Here is a 16,714-nt window from a genome sequence, read left to right as displayed (position 1 = left end):
TTGCGGGTTTTGGCTCATTGACTTTGGAACAATGACAGAATACATAATGATAGTGGACATGACAAAAAGTAGGCTCCAATTTTATTAAGAATAGCACATTTAATCAATCACATCTGTGTAGTTTCACTGTGTATGACATGTAATGAAATATTATAAATATCAGACCTTAATTGTCGAATGTTTAAGCATGTTCTAATCATGTAGGGCTACTTTACTTAAAATCATTTTTGTTTTGAACTTGGAGGCTGAAGTCCTGCTTCCTGTCTGCTTTGCCTGCAATGGTTTATGCGTGCCTCGCCGCTCTCTGGCTTTACCCCCCCCTCCCTCCCCTAAGGCAAGTCAGCTTTATAAAAACAAGTCACTTCACCAGGAAATGAATTGAAACTGCCTTCACGTAAGGCATAAGACAGCCATAACACGATTGTTTGAACTGTGTGAGCCCGGCCTCGAGGCCTGTTGTGAATCTGACTATAAAAACCTATAGTGACTATGCTGCATGTGTGGGTGGAGTCGGCCCAGGGCATTCCCAAAACAAAGTTGGTTGGAGACCCTGATCCAATTGCTGAAGTCGAGTTTAAAGGTGAGACAGCTTTGAATAATTCATCGTGTGTCTAGATCAGTGGTTCTCAACCTTTTTCACGTTGAGGACCCCCAAAATGATATGTATTTGGCTGCGGACCCCCCATCTGAAAAATATTTTCAGCCAGGGATTTTGGTAGCCATGTGTTATTATGATCACCACTGTGTTTAACAGTCTGGCCTGTTTTTCAGACATGGAGGAGCAAAACATGTTTTTCAACTGCAGTATTATATCACACATATGTAGATATGCTCTAATAAAGGGTTAGGGTTGAATCTAGACATTTCAACTTTATTATAATATAATATTAACTTTTTTGACCATGGCTTTTTTTCCCATGTCTGCAATGCTATTAAGATAATGAATAGGGTCTGTGCATAATTAGTCCCGGGTTTCCAGAAGGTGGCATACCCGGTTCAGTTTCCCATAACTTCATTTGATTGGCTCGGCAGCAGATTTGAACCAGGGGATGAGGGGTTGCATCATCAGGAAAGTGACCAGTCATACTTGCTGTAAACACAGTGAATGTCAACCCTTTTTGTCAACCAGATGACATCAGTGGTCTCTCTGTGTTTTGTGTACAGTTTGTGTGTGTGTGTGTGTGTGTGTGTGTGTGTGTGTGTGTGTGTGTGTGTGTGTGTGCGTGTGTGCGTGCGTGCGTGCGTGCGTGCGTGCGTGTATGTGTGTCTTATTTTTTGAGAGAACTAATAGACTGTCACTGTACATATTAGTATATGAGTGTACATGTTGTGTTATGCATCTCTTCCACTGCACTCAGTCTTTCTTGTGTCTGTATGTGTCCACCTCTCATTAGGGCACGTAACGCCCAGCACATGCCTGTGGCTCACACTCATTGCTTCTGCTTTTTCTCTTCTGCCTTGTGGTCACTTTACAGTCTTGCCAGTGGAACTCACTGGTTCTAATTATCAAAGCAATTCTGACACTTATTCCTTTTACAATGCTCCTTCCAAATAGCTCTACAATAATACACTACAGTAGATTATTCCTCTATTGCCAAGCTAAACAATGCAAAGCTATATTGTGACAGCTTATTTAGATAATATACTGTATCTCTGTTGTGGGAGTTTGAGAGAGTTCCTCATGCAGCTCTCCACTATCATACTAAACTCTTACTGGAATCCCTCCAATGCTGAACCCAAACAAAACTGAACTTGTTTTCTCCTCCTCATCATTAATTATAAAGCTTTGGAATTTTTGGAGTTATTATGGTGTGTATCTCTGTTTGTCTCCCTCTATCTCTGTCCCCACAAAAGTAGACCGATCACAGCAAACCACACAGCTCCGCTGATTCTGCTACACCAGTCCCAGCTCACTGACCACACACCACGTTAGCACGTTGGCACATCACTGGTGCTTGGTTCACAAAGTGTACACCTACTGTAGTAACTTGCTATCTATAGCTACAGAAACGTTTAAAGCAGGCGTCCTCAATAGGGGGTCCTCAGAGTTTACTACAGAGAGGGCCAAATCTTTGTACCTTTTGGAACCTTTCTGGCTATTTTTGGCAAATAAGTTTGGTGTAGAGGGCAAAATAGAGCAGACCAAGTACAAGTTTTCAAAGTATTCAGGGTTTAAGTGGTTAACTGTTATCTGCTATCTATGAAAAGGTTTAATCTGCAACACAATTTTATGCAATATGTAGTAGGGGTCCCTGCTTCATTTCTCTCTGAGGGGGTCCTTGGCCTGAAAATCGTTGAAGACCCCTGTCATAAAGTACTATCTTCAGGCATAATGGGCAATAATACACGTATAAAAATGTAGTACAGTAAGAAATAAAACATGTTAACCACTTCTTAACCTCTATATACTTAGTTGACCGGGGTCCCAAGGGGTCTATATAAAAAATAAACTATATGCAAGCTCAGTAAATCAATAAAACGTCACTTTAATAATATTTATCTTATTGATTTTCAGGTTCATCGGCTCAGCTAAAGTTTCTCTGAGGGACTTGACCAGTGGTCAAACAAAGACTCTCTACCGTAATGTACCCTTGGTCAACAACAAACAAGAGGCCATTGGGGTAATTAGTTATAATTAGTCCAGATGGATGCCAAAAACATTTACACATTACATGTTCAATCCAGATGAAATGATGCCGGTCAAAAAGTTGTATTTTTTTTTTCAGGCAGATTCATTTTACATCACCTGACAACAGCACTCCCAACTTAAATGACCAACCTGATGGACAGATGTCACGAGGGGATGTTGGTGAGTCATTCAAAAGCTTCTAAACTTAACTTTTGATGGTGTGAAGATGTTGCCAGACGTTTTTCTTTTGTTCAAGATGTAAACTATTCTGAAAAAGACTTGTAGCCTTGGCCAGTGGTGGATAGTAACGGAGTAAATTTACTTGAGTATTGTACCGGATTGTACATTGGAGAACCGGATTTTTGTGTGTGTGTGTGTGTGTGTGTGTGTGTGTGTGTGTGTGTGTGTGTGTGTGTGTGTGTGTGTGTGTGTGTGTGTGTGTGTGTGTGTGTGTGTGTGTGTGTGTGTGTGTGTGTGTGTGTGTGTGTGTGTGTGTGTGTGTGCGTGTGTGTGTGCGTGCGCATCTCAGGTGGTGGTGAGGAGGGGGAGACTGACCAGGATATGGGAGGGGGGGCTCAGTTATGCGCTTTGTCAACTGCCCCCCCACCAGGCCAAACTGGGAACTCCTGCCAGAAAGCCATCCGTCTCAGTCATAGTCATAGAGCCCTGGTCAACAAACCTCAGGATTTCCAGGTATTCTATTCAACACCTGGTTGTTCTTTGAGAACACCTTTTTCACTAGAAAGGGGAGCTCCTCAGAGTGCATATATCTCCAGCAGGCTGGGTAGCCTAGGCAGGGCTGTGTAAGTTGTGTGTTGAAGTCATTAGGACCTGAGGAAGTTGCGGGGGCATTTCTACGATGATGCTGTACGGTGCATCTTTGCGCATGGTATGTGTGGGTAGAAGTGAAAGTGCTTTTGGAGGTGTGCTCTGTAGGAGTCTTATGGAAATTATAACTTTGACTGCTTTGGGCAAACATTATATCAAAGCAGTTTCTTTGTCATGACAAAATTCATCTCATATTTGTCATTTTTAACAGCCACATACTAAAACACTGTCTGTGTGTCTGTCTGTCTGTCTGTCTGTGCGTGCGTGCGTGCGTGCGTGCGTGCGTGCGTGCGTGCGTGTCTGTCTGTCTGTCTGTCTCATGCATTACACTATTGGCATGTTGGCATAAATTTGAATCTTTCCTTGACAAAAGTACACTCTTTCTTTAATGTCCCATCTTCCATACAGAACATCATGTTAAAGCCCCTCCCCTCATGGTGTGTGTGTGTGTGTGTGTGTGTGTGTGTGTGTGTGTGTGCGTGTGCGTGTGCGTGTGCGTGTGTGTCCGTCCAGATTCGTGTTCGAGTTATTGAGAGTCGACATCTGCCTGGCAACAACATCAAGCCGGTGGTTAAGGTGAACGTATGTGGACAGACCCACAGGACCAGAGTTAGGAGAGGCAATAATCCATTCTTTGATGAGGTAACGAGTCGGTTATCCTACTGTAACACCATTCTCACAAATGCACATCTCTCAAAGAGGAGGGACTTGTGTCCAAGGGGAACCTCACTCATTTTTCACATGAATCCTATCATTCTTAACCTGACACCGCCAGATGGGGGCAGTATTGAGTTTCACAATCCACCCACCACTTGGGATCACTCAGAGAGTAGAGCTACCCATAGACATATAAAGGTAGACGCCTCCTCCGGCTCTGAGGCGTCAGTATCTCGGGCGCGCACCAGCTTCCGCCCTCAGTCGCCTGTGTCACAGAAGGGGACGTTCGGTAGGCCAATCAGAGGCCTACTGAACGCCCCCCTTCTGCGACGTACGCGACGGAGGGCGGAAGCAATTCAAAGGTATTGCGATACAGGTCGCTCCAATGAACTGCAGAGGCCAATGAGGTATCTACAGTAGGTTTCTATATCTATGGAGCTACCCGCACCGTTGCGTTTACGAACCAATCAGCGGCTGCTAGGGGTGGGATCATCCTAGCCTCGCGTGGCCAGACAATATCACACGACACACTGCGTGGATATTAGTCTGGTCCTTATCAACGATAGATTTTTTTCCAAGGGGCGGTTACAAGAAGATCCAAACGGACTCTATTGGTTAGACCTAAAACCAATCAGAGCAGTGCTTCCTGCTATGTCACACACAAGCGCCGGTGCTGAAATAGTAAACAGCGAAAGCTAGCTCCACTCGTATTTAGTCTGGTAACCAGATGAAACTATTCTTAACACATCTTTCTTTCCAACAAAAGCTTTAAGGGCAATCGTTTGTTCGTCTTTTAGAAAAGAAATAACGCGTTTACTACCGATGCTATGGTCGGCGTCCATCTTTGTTGTGAAAAACTGAAAATGAGTCTCCTGCATTGTACGTCATTGCTCCAAATAAGGTAATAAGCCCCCCCACATTTGGATACTGGGCCCTGATTGGTCCCTCACGACTTCGGAGGGAGAGAAATGAAATCTCTATTGAGGGGGGCCAAACCTAATCTGCCGAGGGCTAAAGTACGATGCAATTTTGCAAAGGGAGATTGGTCTGGAACCAGGTTAGGATCATCCAATCACCACCAAGTAGCTTGAAAAAATGGAACGCCGTCTTGCATCGATTCTGCTACCGGAGTCCCAGATTCAAGTAGTCTGTGAAACAAAATGTGTGTCGCAAGCTTCTTCCATCTGGCAGAGTCAGGTTATATCATTCTAGGAAATCATGAAAAACTGAAACAAACTCTCCTGATGCATTATGTATACCTCCGCTTACCACGTTCAGCGTTTTGAAACATGATGTATTATTTAGACTGGCGGAAGTGTTACATCAGATTTTCACTTTGTATAGTTGTTATAGTTTGTTGCAGCTTGTTACAGTTTTACTTCCTTTCACCTTCTGTCTTTACTACTGCAGTTGATCTCCCTTTGTTCTCTTGTATCTAATTCCTCTCATCTGTATCTTCTCCTATCACAGTTCATACCAAAGCATAAGCATCTCACCTTAATATGTTGCAAGTCCTGTGACGTTTGATGACATAATGACAACTACAGTATTTTTGCTCTGCCTCACATAGACAGAGTAGTGTTAAGTAACAGAAATACCCAGAAATATAGAAATATGTATTTATTACACTTATTCCCTGGTTCCCCAGATGTTCTTCTGCAATGTGAACATGCTCCCCTCAGAGCTGTTTGAGAAGTACATCACTTTTGAGGTGAGTACAGATTGTTGTAATTATTTTGTGCAATCTGTGTACGTTTTATGTGAAAGGTTTTACAGATAGATGTCTCTGGCATTTACTTTTTAAGATGATTCTAGAGTTTGCAGTGCTCTTGTGATGTATTGTTGACAGCATTGTCTCTGGTTTCTCTTATGCAGGTCTATGACTCCTACTCACTCGGAGCAGACAGCCTAATGGGGGAGTTTAAGGTATGAGAACGGCTTTCAAATGCTTATTTATGATCTAACTCAGTGCAGTGTTCTCTTTACAGTGCAACAGAATGAAGATTTGTTCCACTAACTGGACACTCTGTCTTTGTTTATCTAGGTGGATGTTGGCTTCATCTACGATGAGCCTGGTTAGTCTTTTCTCATAGAACGCTCACTCAGTATTGGATGTTGTTGTTTCTCTCAGTCTTATCAGAATTCCTTGTGTTCACGGTGAGTGTGACTGTGCTGTGTCATTTGCAGCTCATGCTGTAATGAGGAGATGGCTTCTCCTCAGTGATCCTGATGACTCCAGCTCAGCAGCCACAGGTTACCTGAAGGTCAGCGTGATGATTGTTGGAACTGGAGACGAACCACCGGTACGAATGTCACCTCACACTCTTGTCGTCTTGTCTCTATTGAGTACAGATGAGTATAGAAAACCCCACCAGGCTGGGTAGCCTAGGCAGGGCTGTGCAAGTTGTGCGTTGCAGCCATTAGGACCTGAGGAAGTGGGCGGAGCATTTCTACAGTATACTGTACATGGGGCATCTTTGTGCATGTGTGTGTGTGGGCAGAAGTGAAAGTGCTTTTGGAGGTGTGCTCTACAGTAGTGTTATGGAAATTATAACCTTGAGTGCTATGGGCAAACATATGTGTGTGTGTGTGTGTGTGTGTGTGTGTGTGTGTGTGTGTGTGTGTGTGTGTGTGTGTGTGTGTGTGTGTGTGTGTGTGTGTGTGTGTGTGTGTGTGTGTGTGTGTGTGTGTGCTTGCGTGCGTGCGTGTGTGTCTGACTCTCTGTGTCTGGCTGTCTGTCTGTCTAACTGTCTGTCTATCTTGCTTACAGAACATCATCTTAAACCCTCATGTTAAACATTGTCATTGAGTGTCTTCTCGTCCATGCAGAGTGAGAGGAGGGACAGTAATGATGAACAGGATGACATAGAGAGTAACCTGCTGGTACCGGCCGGTGTCACATTACGATGGGTCACTCTGAACCTCAAAGTCTACCGCGCTGAAGATATGCCCCAAAGTAACTATCTCTGATTTGATCACACACCTGAAAGACTCTTTCAGTACAATATCAAGCTTCTCTGTAAAAATACAAATATCTTGTATTGCAGTGGATGATGCCTTTATCCAGACAGTCAAACATGTTTTTGGAGGCGAAGGAGGCAAGAAAAACTTTGTGGATCCCTTTGTGGAAATGAGCTTTGCTGGCAAAAAGGTATTTTACAGCACAAGTACTGCACAAACAAAAACAAACACTGCTTATATGTTTTTATTTAATTCAGATTCAGTTACAAATTTGCAATGTTTTTTTGTTTTAGGTGTGCACCAAAATTATAGAGAAAAATGCAAATCCACAGTGGAACCAAATAATCAACCTCCAGGTCAAGGTATGAAAGATGAATATTATGATGGACTGTTCAATTTCATTTGGTATTGAGCAACACTTAATCCTTAAGGTTATTAGAGTTTATATCATACTTTGTAGAGCCCTGCACTTTCTCATAGGCAAGAAACACTGTCATGTGATGGAGTATAAATTAACTTTAACTCTCCTCCTTTGTGTTGTGCAGTTCCCCTCCATGTGTGAGCGTATCAAGCTGACAGTTTATGACTGGTAAGCTCCAGAAACATACTGTGGATGGCATCACAGGTAACAAACCATTGACAAACCAGTTAACCATACCAGTTCACTCCTTTCAGGGATCGTATGACCACGAATGACACCATCGGTACCACCTTTTTGAATCTGAGCCAAATAGCTTCATCTGGGGGTGAGGTTGAAGGTAATAACAGAATGTTTGTCTGTTTATCGTCAGTAGATGTCTAGCCTAGAAAGGACAGATTAATTGATTAGATGTAGTAAAATTATAAAAGACAGAAGTCCCATATTATACGTTATGTTCATTCTCTTTCAAGTCCACACTGAAGAGACACTTGTGCACACTGGCTTTTGTTTATTTTTTGTTGATGTACAGTGTAGTTGGGTTATATAAATTCAAGTTATTATTATTAGTAGTAGTATTATCTAGTGGTGCAGTAGAGGGTTTTATACCTTACTGTTAGTCTCTCCAGCCAGACAACTCTTCCACAATCTTTGACTGCTCTAGTCTAGAGAGTCTGTAACTACACCTCCTAAATGTTCTGCATAGGAAGCTGTCATCTGATGGTCATTTCTGTTTCTGTAAAAATATCTTTTAAATATGCTGTACTTCACACTTTTTGTATTTTCAAAACTTCCGATGCACAGACTTGGAATCATTTGAAAACTTTGTGAGCAAAGTTCAGCAAACAAAATATACATGTACATGTATCAGTACATATTGCCTCTATAGTTCTAACTGTTTAGATACTGATGCTGCATTATCAATAATTTGACCCTTTTGAGTTTGCCTAGTTGAAAAGTGAAGAAAACAATCCCGCGCGCGCACACACACCAACACCATTGCCCACATGTAAAAGCCCCACCTCATTCACAGTGCTGCACCCACTGTCTTTGCTGCATTGCTCCATTTGCTCCATTTCACCCTGTCCTCTGCCTCCTCTTCTTTCACACCAACTAATGTCATGTCCTATTTCACTACATCCATAAATCTCCTCTTTGGTCTTCCTCTAGGCCTCCTGCCTGGCAGTTCCAACCTTCTACCGATATACTCACTATCCCTCCTCTGTACATGTCCAAACCATCTCAATCTGGCCTCTCTGGCTTTATCTCCAAAACATCTAACATGCGCTGTCCCTCTGATGTACTAATTCCTGATCCTATCCATCCTTGTTACTCCCAGAGAGAATCTCAACATTTTAGTGTCTGCTACCTCCAGCCCTGCTTCCTGTCTTTTGCTCAGTGCGACTGTCTCTAAACCATACACCATAGCTGGTCTCTCTTGTACACCTTCCCTTCCCTTTCATTCTTGCTGATACTTTCCTATCACACATCACACCTGACACTTTTCTCCACCCGTTACAACATGTAACAATACCCATTGTACCCGTCTGTGTCCTTTTTATGCCCATAATATGGACATCAATGTATCTGTCTCTCTGTCTGCCTACTGTACTATAGCTGTACTTCACACTTTTGGGCATGAATGTGTGTGAGTTGACGTGTTAGTCATGTGCTAAAACCAGACTTCACTCCCACGTCTCTGAAATGCTGATGAAGCACTGTTTCTTTCTGCTGCTGTACATTATTACAAGTGTTATGCACTTAGATACAAGTGCTGACGACTTCATCCGCTATTTTTATGCCTTATGGGTCGGCAGACTTGCCACCCATCATACTCTATTGTATGCCCATCACGGTTAGCAATGCTGGGCTGGCCCGCCCCATTTAGACCATGCAAGCCCGAACCAAGCCAAACATGGAAATCCATTTGGAATCATTCTCAACCATGCCCTATCCGGACTATATTGGAACAGACTCATGCGTATAATGGATCTTGCTTTGCACACAGTTGATTGGAAATATCTACACGGACAGCGGAAAGCGGAAATCTAAACAAAAAAACATCCTGAACTAAGCCTCATTAAATTCCATAAAGTATCAACAAGTATAAAACATATGTGGGGGTAGCCTACTTATTTGTCTTAGCCTACTAACAAAAAGAAGTGTCTCTAATGTGTGTACAAAGTTAGAGTATACCCACTTTTCCAGATGCCATTACACCACACACTGAGTTTTGGCAATGGGTTTCATAATTTAAATGTAGTTACGGTTGTGTACTGTTAGTATGGTAAAGTTTAGGCATGTGGTTACGCTTAGTGTAAGAATCCTAGGAGGGTGTTATGGGTGGGTCTTCTGTCCTTTCTAGGGCGGCCATCTAGTGACAACCTTTTCTGCTGGATTATTATCAAATCACTTACTTTGCAGTATTGCATACTGTATATCACATCCTATATCTTTTAATTAACCTTTCAAACCATCCACAGTCCATTTGCAGGCATGTTTCCTGCTCTCCCAATCACTCCATGTGCATTTACTGTATTACTTATGAATTACAGTCCTGTAATAATACACATCTTATAGGTGTAACTTAACTTATTCAATCCGGGAACACATCTGGAATCTTAGATTTATTTGCCTATTCAAAAATAGCAGATATACAAGCTCATACCGAGTGCCGCGCTATGAGCTTGCCTTGTAGATCTGAAAAAAAATTGCAAATCTTTGAATATATATTTTTTAAAGCGAACATTTGTAATGCAAAGATTTGCGTTACAAATGTTCACTTTAAAAAGTATATATTCAAAGATTTGCACAAATTTAAAAAACACGATAAAAAAAAAATGCAGATCTACAAGCTCATAGCACGGCACTCATAGATGCTTTCCCGGATTGAATGGGTTCATTTGTGTTCCAGACAGCACTGCCGGGTCTGAAGTTGGTTTTCTCCCAGCCTTTGGGCCTTGTTATGTTAACCTTTATGGGAGTACCAGAGAATACACTGCATATGATCCATATGACGAGCTCAACATGGGCAAGGTAAGTCCACACACTCAAGTTTACGCTGACTACCGAGTACTACAGCTTTTGTGTAATGCTGTAGGATGATCAAGTAGGGCCTTAGATTTACGAAAAACACAAAAAGTTAAAATATGGAGATAAGATGTGTCTCTGCCCGACAACAACGATATGTCTTCTCTTTTCTCTTTCCTATTGTTTATTCCAGGGTGAAGGGGTGGCCTATAGGGGGAGGGTCCTCATTAAATTATCCACTCAGCTGGAAGGAAAGCCTGAGAAGAATGTGTATGATATCTCCAGTGATGCCATCGTGGTGGCTCAGGTACAGAGACTAGACCAACTAGACCTTATGAATATCAAAACGTAAATGACTCCACGCACATTTTAGTTTTTCTTTTTAGCGGTGCCAACCGCTCTACACTTGACTTTGTCCGTATGTCCGTCCGTCCGTCCGTCCGTCCGTCCGGATGAGAACGGGATGAGCACGGCAAAGAAGCAACACATACAAACACACGCACACACACACACACACACACACACACACACACACACACACACACACACACACACACACACACACACACACGGACTTGGAGATTGCCTATGCCATCTCTCCTCTCATTGGCCACACGTGCCACTGGTTGTCCGTCCGTCCGTCCGTCCGGATGAGCACGGGATGAGCATGGGATTTTAAACAGCTATAACTCCAGTTTGCAGCATGCCACCAAGTCCACATTCGGTATGTGGACTTACACCACCAATAGGCACGAGCATGAATTGCTGAAGTTATCAAAGAGGGGTCCAGGGACCCCCAGCGCCCGTATGAGCACGGGATGAGCACGGGATTTTAAACAGCTATAACTCCAGTTTGCAGCATGCCACCAAGTCCACATTTGGTATGTGGACTTAGACCACCAATAGGGACCAGCATGAATTTCTGAAGCCCCGCCCCCTCTGTCTTCCCATTGGCTGGCCTTCAAACAGCCATAACTCAAGTTCGCAGCATGCTACGGAGTACACATTTTGTACATGGACTAAAGCCAGCAATAGGGACTATCTGTCATTACTTAAGCCCCGCCCCCTCTGTCTGCCCATTGGCTGGGCTTTAAACAGCCATCATTCCAGTTTGCAGCATGCTACCAAGTACAAATTTGGTAAGTGGACTCTGACCACCAATAGGGACGAACTGAAATGACTTAAGGCCCGCCCCAAAGGCACCGCTTCCTTCACACACCGGTGTGATTTTTAGCTATAACCATTATTTCATACGTTGGGCTATTAAGAAATAGCAGATCTACAAGCTTATATATGAGCTTATAGATCTGTAAAAGTTTTGCAGAAAAAATAAAAATACAAGATTTGTGTAAATCTTTGAATGTATATGTTTTTTAAAGCGAACATCTTTAACTCAAATCTTTGCTTCTGGGGATTCTACAAATGTCTTCGAAATCCTAACAGTTTTTTTTTAAAGAAAGACAACGTATGTTGCTATAATATCAGTGGTTCTCAAACTTTTTTCATGTCAAGCCAAGGACCCCCAAAATGATATGTATTCGTCCGCGGAGCCCCCCACCTCAAAATATTTTGTACCAGGGACCCCAAGAAGCAAAGATTTGAGTAAAAAATATGTATATACATTCAAAGATGTGCACACATTTTTACAATTCTTTTTCAAAAATAGCAGATCTATAGCTCTGTGGCTCGCTATGTATATCTGCTATTTTGGAATAGCCAGAGAAATCTTAAGTGACACAGATGCGTTCCCGGATTGAATGGGTTAAGAAACCTAGCTCTCTCCCTCACAATGTCTTATAGACAAGATGCTGTGCTTTACATGATCATTTTGAAGGAAAGTGGTAGCACTCGTAGCCACGATGCAAAGCAAATTGATTACAGAAGTAATCAATATTTTTTTTTAAATACCCAAGAGGTAATAAAGTTTAAGTTGTAATAAATTAGTTTTGCTTCGAGTTTGTGACTGCTGTCATTCAAACTTGATTTCTTCACCACGGTCGGCACTTCTTTGATACTGGAGTGCATTCCCCCCTTTGTCCTGTATGATGTCTCTGGGTAGAAGACAGGGTTAAGCAAATAAAAATGGGACTGGTATTTAAGATAGTCGAAGGGACTGGCGGTAAAGTCACTGCCCACCACCACGGAGTTTGTGGGTTTGAATCCACCGGTTTTGTCGAGCGTCTACACAAACACAATTGGCCCGCGTTCGGGCCAATTATTTTATTTTTGGGGCGGTGTAACCGCCCCCTATAAGTGAGTTTTGGACACTGACCAATCCTGCACCGTGATTGGCCAATAGTCTACAACGCAGTCTACAACCCTAACCCTTCCACAGTCAATGCATATCTATACTTTTGCAAAGTCAGCCAATCACATTACAGCTAGTGTCATCACCACTAGCTGTAATGTGATTGGCTGACTTTGCAAATTCAGGACTGTGATTGGCTAGCGAAACACATGACACATGTGCAGCCCTATGAATAGCAGTATGGACTTAAAAAAAAGGAAATTATCCTTTTTTTTAAGTGAGTCATGTTGTGATGACCACACACCGCCCAATTCACACTGGGTGTGATTTTTTTGGGGCGGTGTAACCGCCCCCTATAAGTGAGTTTTGGACACTGACCAATCCTGCACCGTGATTGGCCAATAGTCTACAACGCAGTCTACACCCCTAACCCTTCCATTGTTAATGCAATCGATACTTTTGCTCACTCTCACATCTGCTGACAATAGGAAAATTATAATCACAGACATTCCTGGAGAATTAGAAGATAGAATGTTGTGTGCCAGAAGGCTGTGGGTGCGTTTAGGTATGCGCATTACGCATTGGTTTGTATTGTATTGGACCAGTGCGCAACGAATAATGATAATATTATTATAATAATAATAATCCTTGAATAGCATCAATTTCTCCACCATAATAAAGAGTAGGATGAACGCACAGGCTATTATATCGTATAATCCAAGTAAATCCACCGTGCGTTAAGGTGAGTATATAGGCTCTCATAAGGATCTCATTGTGGGAACAACATAAGGATCTTGAGCGCACGTCTTATTAAGATGTTTGAACGACATAAGGATCTCGTTCTCTCACTTTAATTATGATGTGGGAACGGCTTAGGATCTCGAGTGCTCAAGTTAATAAGACGTTAGAACGACATATATGACGTTAGAACGACATAAACTGACTAATAAAGTATTCAATAAATCAATCAATGTTCTTGACATGAATACATTACTACACCATGCATCCATTCATCTACTGACACTACTGACATTACCATGACCCTCTTCCTGGAGAGCAGAAATACCAGCGGACGAGCAGGTTCTCCCTGTGTGCCGTGTTCCACAGTGCCTGCATGCTTCAGGAGAGAGGAGAACCCATCCAGTTTGAGGTCAGCATCGGCAACTATGGTAACAAATTGGACGCCACCTGCAAGCCCCTGGCATCCACCACCCAGTACAGCTGTGCTGTGTTTGACGGTAAGAACATGAGCACAATGAGTAAACAACTATTGTTTAACCCATTAAAACCGGGAATACATCTGTGTCATTTAGATTTTAGCTAACCTCGCGTCACCAGACTTTCCACCTCAGGGGGGAAAACCTGGTATTCGTTCCAAACTGGCCCGTGTGATCCTGTCTAGACCACGCCTACTGAAAAAAAAGTTGTTTGTTTCCCCAATCCCCATTTAAATGATGAATCGATTATAACTACTAGTTTAGTCTCGCCAGTCGCTACGTGTTGGAATAAAAGATGGATATACCAAACAAACTATTCCTATAAGCTAAACTACGCCGCATCAAGGGTTTTATTGGGTAGGCCCTAAAATTATTTTGAGTGATACCGGCACCCTTGGTTCCGGCCGCCTGTTGGCGTAAAGTTATTTCCGCTCCCGACCGGATCAGCGTGTCACTTGCGCTGCGAGCTTGTACATCTGCTATTTTTTTACATTTTTTTTAAATCTTGAAAGTGCTTGAAAATTAATGAATACTTTTGCATTTGTTAACACAAATCTCTTATGGAGTCCCTCCCTGGCACAAAATATTTTCAGATGGGTGTCCGCAGCCAAATATATATCAATTTGGGGGTCCTTGGCATGAAAAAGTTTGAGAACTACTGATTTAGAAGGCATTTATAGAATCGGCCTCTGGTCTTAAAACAGTTCTAGAAAACACACAATTATAACCGCTGGTGTTTGATATGACTGGGTGTATTTATGGGCAACAGGTAATCACTACTATTACCTTCCCTGGGCTGACACTAAGCCTGTTGTGATCCTCACCTCGTTCTGGGAAGACATCAGCCACCGTCTGGATTCAGTCAACATCCTCCTCTTCATCGCAGAGAGACTGGTGAGCAGTGGTGGGAAAAGTACTCACATATTTTACTAAAAGTAAAAGTGTTGCTATCAAAATGTACTTAAAGGGCAAGACCACTTTGGTAGAGGTTTGGGTTGTGTAGTTACCTTGCCATGATGTAACTCCAAAGGTGGACAAGAAATAAAAAAATAATTGCTCCATCGATTAGAAATTGATAATTCAAAATATGCTCCTCATTGACTTGACATTGTACAGTGAAACAGCTCTCAAAGTCACTCTTTTAGCCCATAAACGAACACAAACAAAGCTATTCCAGACAATATAGATTATAGAACATCACCAAACCCAGTACTGTTTTTTTTTAAAATATAAATGTCAACTTCCTGTTGATTTTACTATTTGAAGATCCGGATCCGGAGATCCAGTCCGGGTTTTCTTCCTAATAAAAATAGCAAAATCAACAGGAAGCTAACATTTTTATAAAAAAAACAAACGGCACTGGGTTTAGTGATATTTTATATTGTCTGAATCAACTTTGTTTATGTTCGTTTACATGCTAAAAGACTGACTTTGAGAGCTGTTTCACTGTAAAGTCAATGAGGAGTTTATAATGATCAATTTCTTATCAATGGAGCAATTATTTTTGATTTCTTGTCCACCTTTGGAGTTACATCATGGCAAGGTAACTACACAACCCAAACCACTACCAAAGCGGTCTTGCCCTTTAAAGTACAAAAAGTAGAAAGTACTCATTAAGCCGAATGTCCATTTTCACGACTTTTCAAATGTATAAAAAATCTTTAGAAAATAGCAGATCTACAAGCTCACAATGCGTCGCATTGTGAGCTTGTAGAGCGGCTATTTTCAAATGGCCGAAATGTATATAGGGCTGAGTGGTTAATTGAATTTTGTAATAATAATCAAAATCTACAAAGATACTAGTAACTAAAGTTTTCAAATAATTGTATTAGAGTAAAAGTATATTTGCCTCTGAGCTAGAGTAAAAGTACTGAAAATTGGAAATACTCCAGTAAAGTAAAAATACCTAAAAAATGTACTTAAGTACAGTACTTGAGTAAATGTACTTAGTTACTTTACACCACTGCTGGTGAGAACTAGTCACCAGTCAGTGTTCATATTCTATGGCTGTTGTTCCATACATTTGTCATTTTCTTCCAGGAGTCCCACCTCACCTCTTTAAAAACAGCCATCTTAGCTAAGATGCCTGAGAACCGTGTGGCAGAGGACTGGCTGAAACTCATCAACCAGTTGATTGAAGATCTTAGCAGGTGAGACTGACGTGAGCCATATCAGGCCATATCAGGCCTGTATGGCCTGTAGTGTATGGCATTATGTCACAGCTGAAACTAAATAATGATGTCGTCGCTTTCGGGCAGAAACCACCTATCTCCATATTCTAACCTTTTGTGTTTTTTCGTAAATCAACGCCCTACTTGATTGTACTACAGCGTCACACGAAAGCATCAAAAGTAGCAGATCCACAAGCTTGAAACGTGGAGCTTGCAGATCTACTACTTTTGCTGCTTTTGCTACTTTTGAATTTGAATCCTGAAAAGTAACGGTTTTGGACATACAGTATGAGGTTTCCACCTGACAGAGAAAAGAACAAGACGTCTTCTAATAACAGTGTGGCTTCCATGTGGATCTCAGACCTTATTTGGCCAGTTTACGACACACTGGACTGCAGTTTTCAGTTTTATTTGTATTTATTGGCTCATCAAGAGTTAAAAACAGAAGAAGAAATACATATAACCATATTGTGCAGAAGTTCTTATAAAGAACCTCCCCTATTTTACAGAATTAGACATACAAAAAAGTATACATATTATTTTTTTTAAAGACCA

At 41.9% G+C, this 16,714-nt stretch overlaps 1 protein-coding gene across 1 annotated transcript in view; it reads left to right on the top strand.

Moving 5' to 3' along the window:
• Positions 1–489: 489 nt before the first annotated feature.
• Positions 490–16,714, top strand: part of LOC311058515 (myoferlin-like) — a gene marked incomplete at its 5' end in the record, with an annotated part of 33,195 nt that continues 16,970 nt past the window's right edge. Inside the window, 17 exons of the mRNA XM_084075976.1 lie at positions 490–580; positions 1,395–1,399; positions 3,971–4,099; positions 5,763–5,825; positions 5,990–6,040; positions 6,159–6,189; positions 6,302–6,417; positions 6,944–7,070; positions 7,162–7,265; positions 7,369–7,437; positions 7,621–7,664; positions 7,751–7,833; positions 10,408–10,529; positions 10,717–10,830; positions 13,832–14,009; positions 14,758–14,882; positions 16,029–16,138. Coding sequence (XP_083932102.1) covers positions 490–580; positions 1,395–1,399; positions 3,971–4,099; positions 5,763–5,825; positions 5,990–6,040; positions 6,159–6,189; positions 6,302–6,417; positions 6,944–7,070; positions 7,162–7,265; positions 7,369–7,437; positions 7,621–7,664; positions 7,751–7,833; positions 10,408–10,529; positions 10,717–10,830; positions 13,832–14,009; positions 14,758–14,882; positions 16,029–16,138 — 1,562 coding nt within the window. The remainder of the gene's footprint in view (positions 581–1,394; positions 1,400–3,970; positions 4,100–5,762; positions 5,826–5,989; positions 6,041–6,158; positions 6,190–6,301; positions 6,418–6,943; positions 7,071–7,161; positions 7,266–7,368; positions 7,438–7,620; positions 7,665–7,750; positions 7,834–10,407; positions 10,530–10,716; positions 10,831–13,831; positions 14,010–14,757; positions 14,883–16,028; positions 16,139–16,714) is intronic.

This window comes from Gymnoscopelus microlampas (genome assembly GCF_963454915.1).
Source record: "Gymnoscopelus microlampas genome assembly, chromosome: 13".
Lineage (NCBI taxonomy): Eukaryota > Metazoa > Chordata > Actinopteri > Myctophiformes > Myctophidae > Gymnoscopelus > Gymnoscopelus microlampas.
This window is presented reverse-complemented; position numbering and strand designations above follow the sequence as displayed.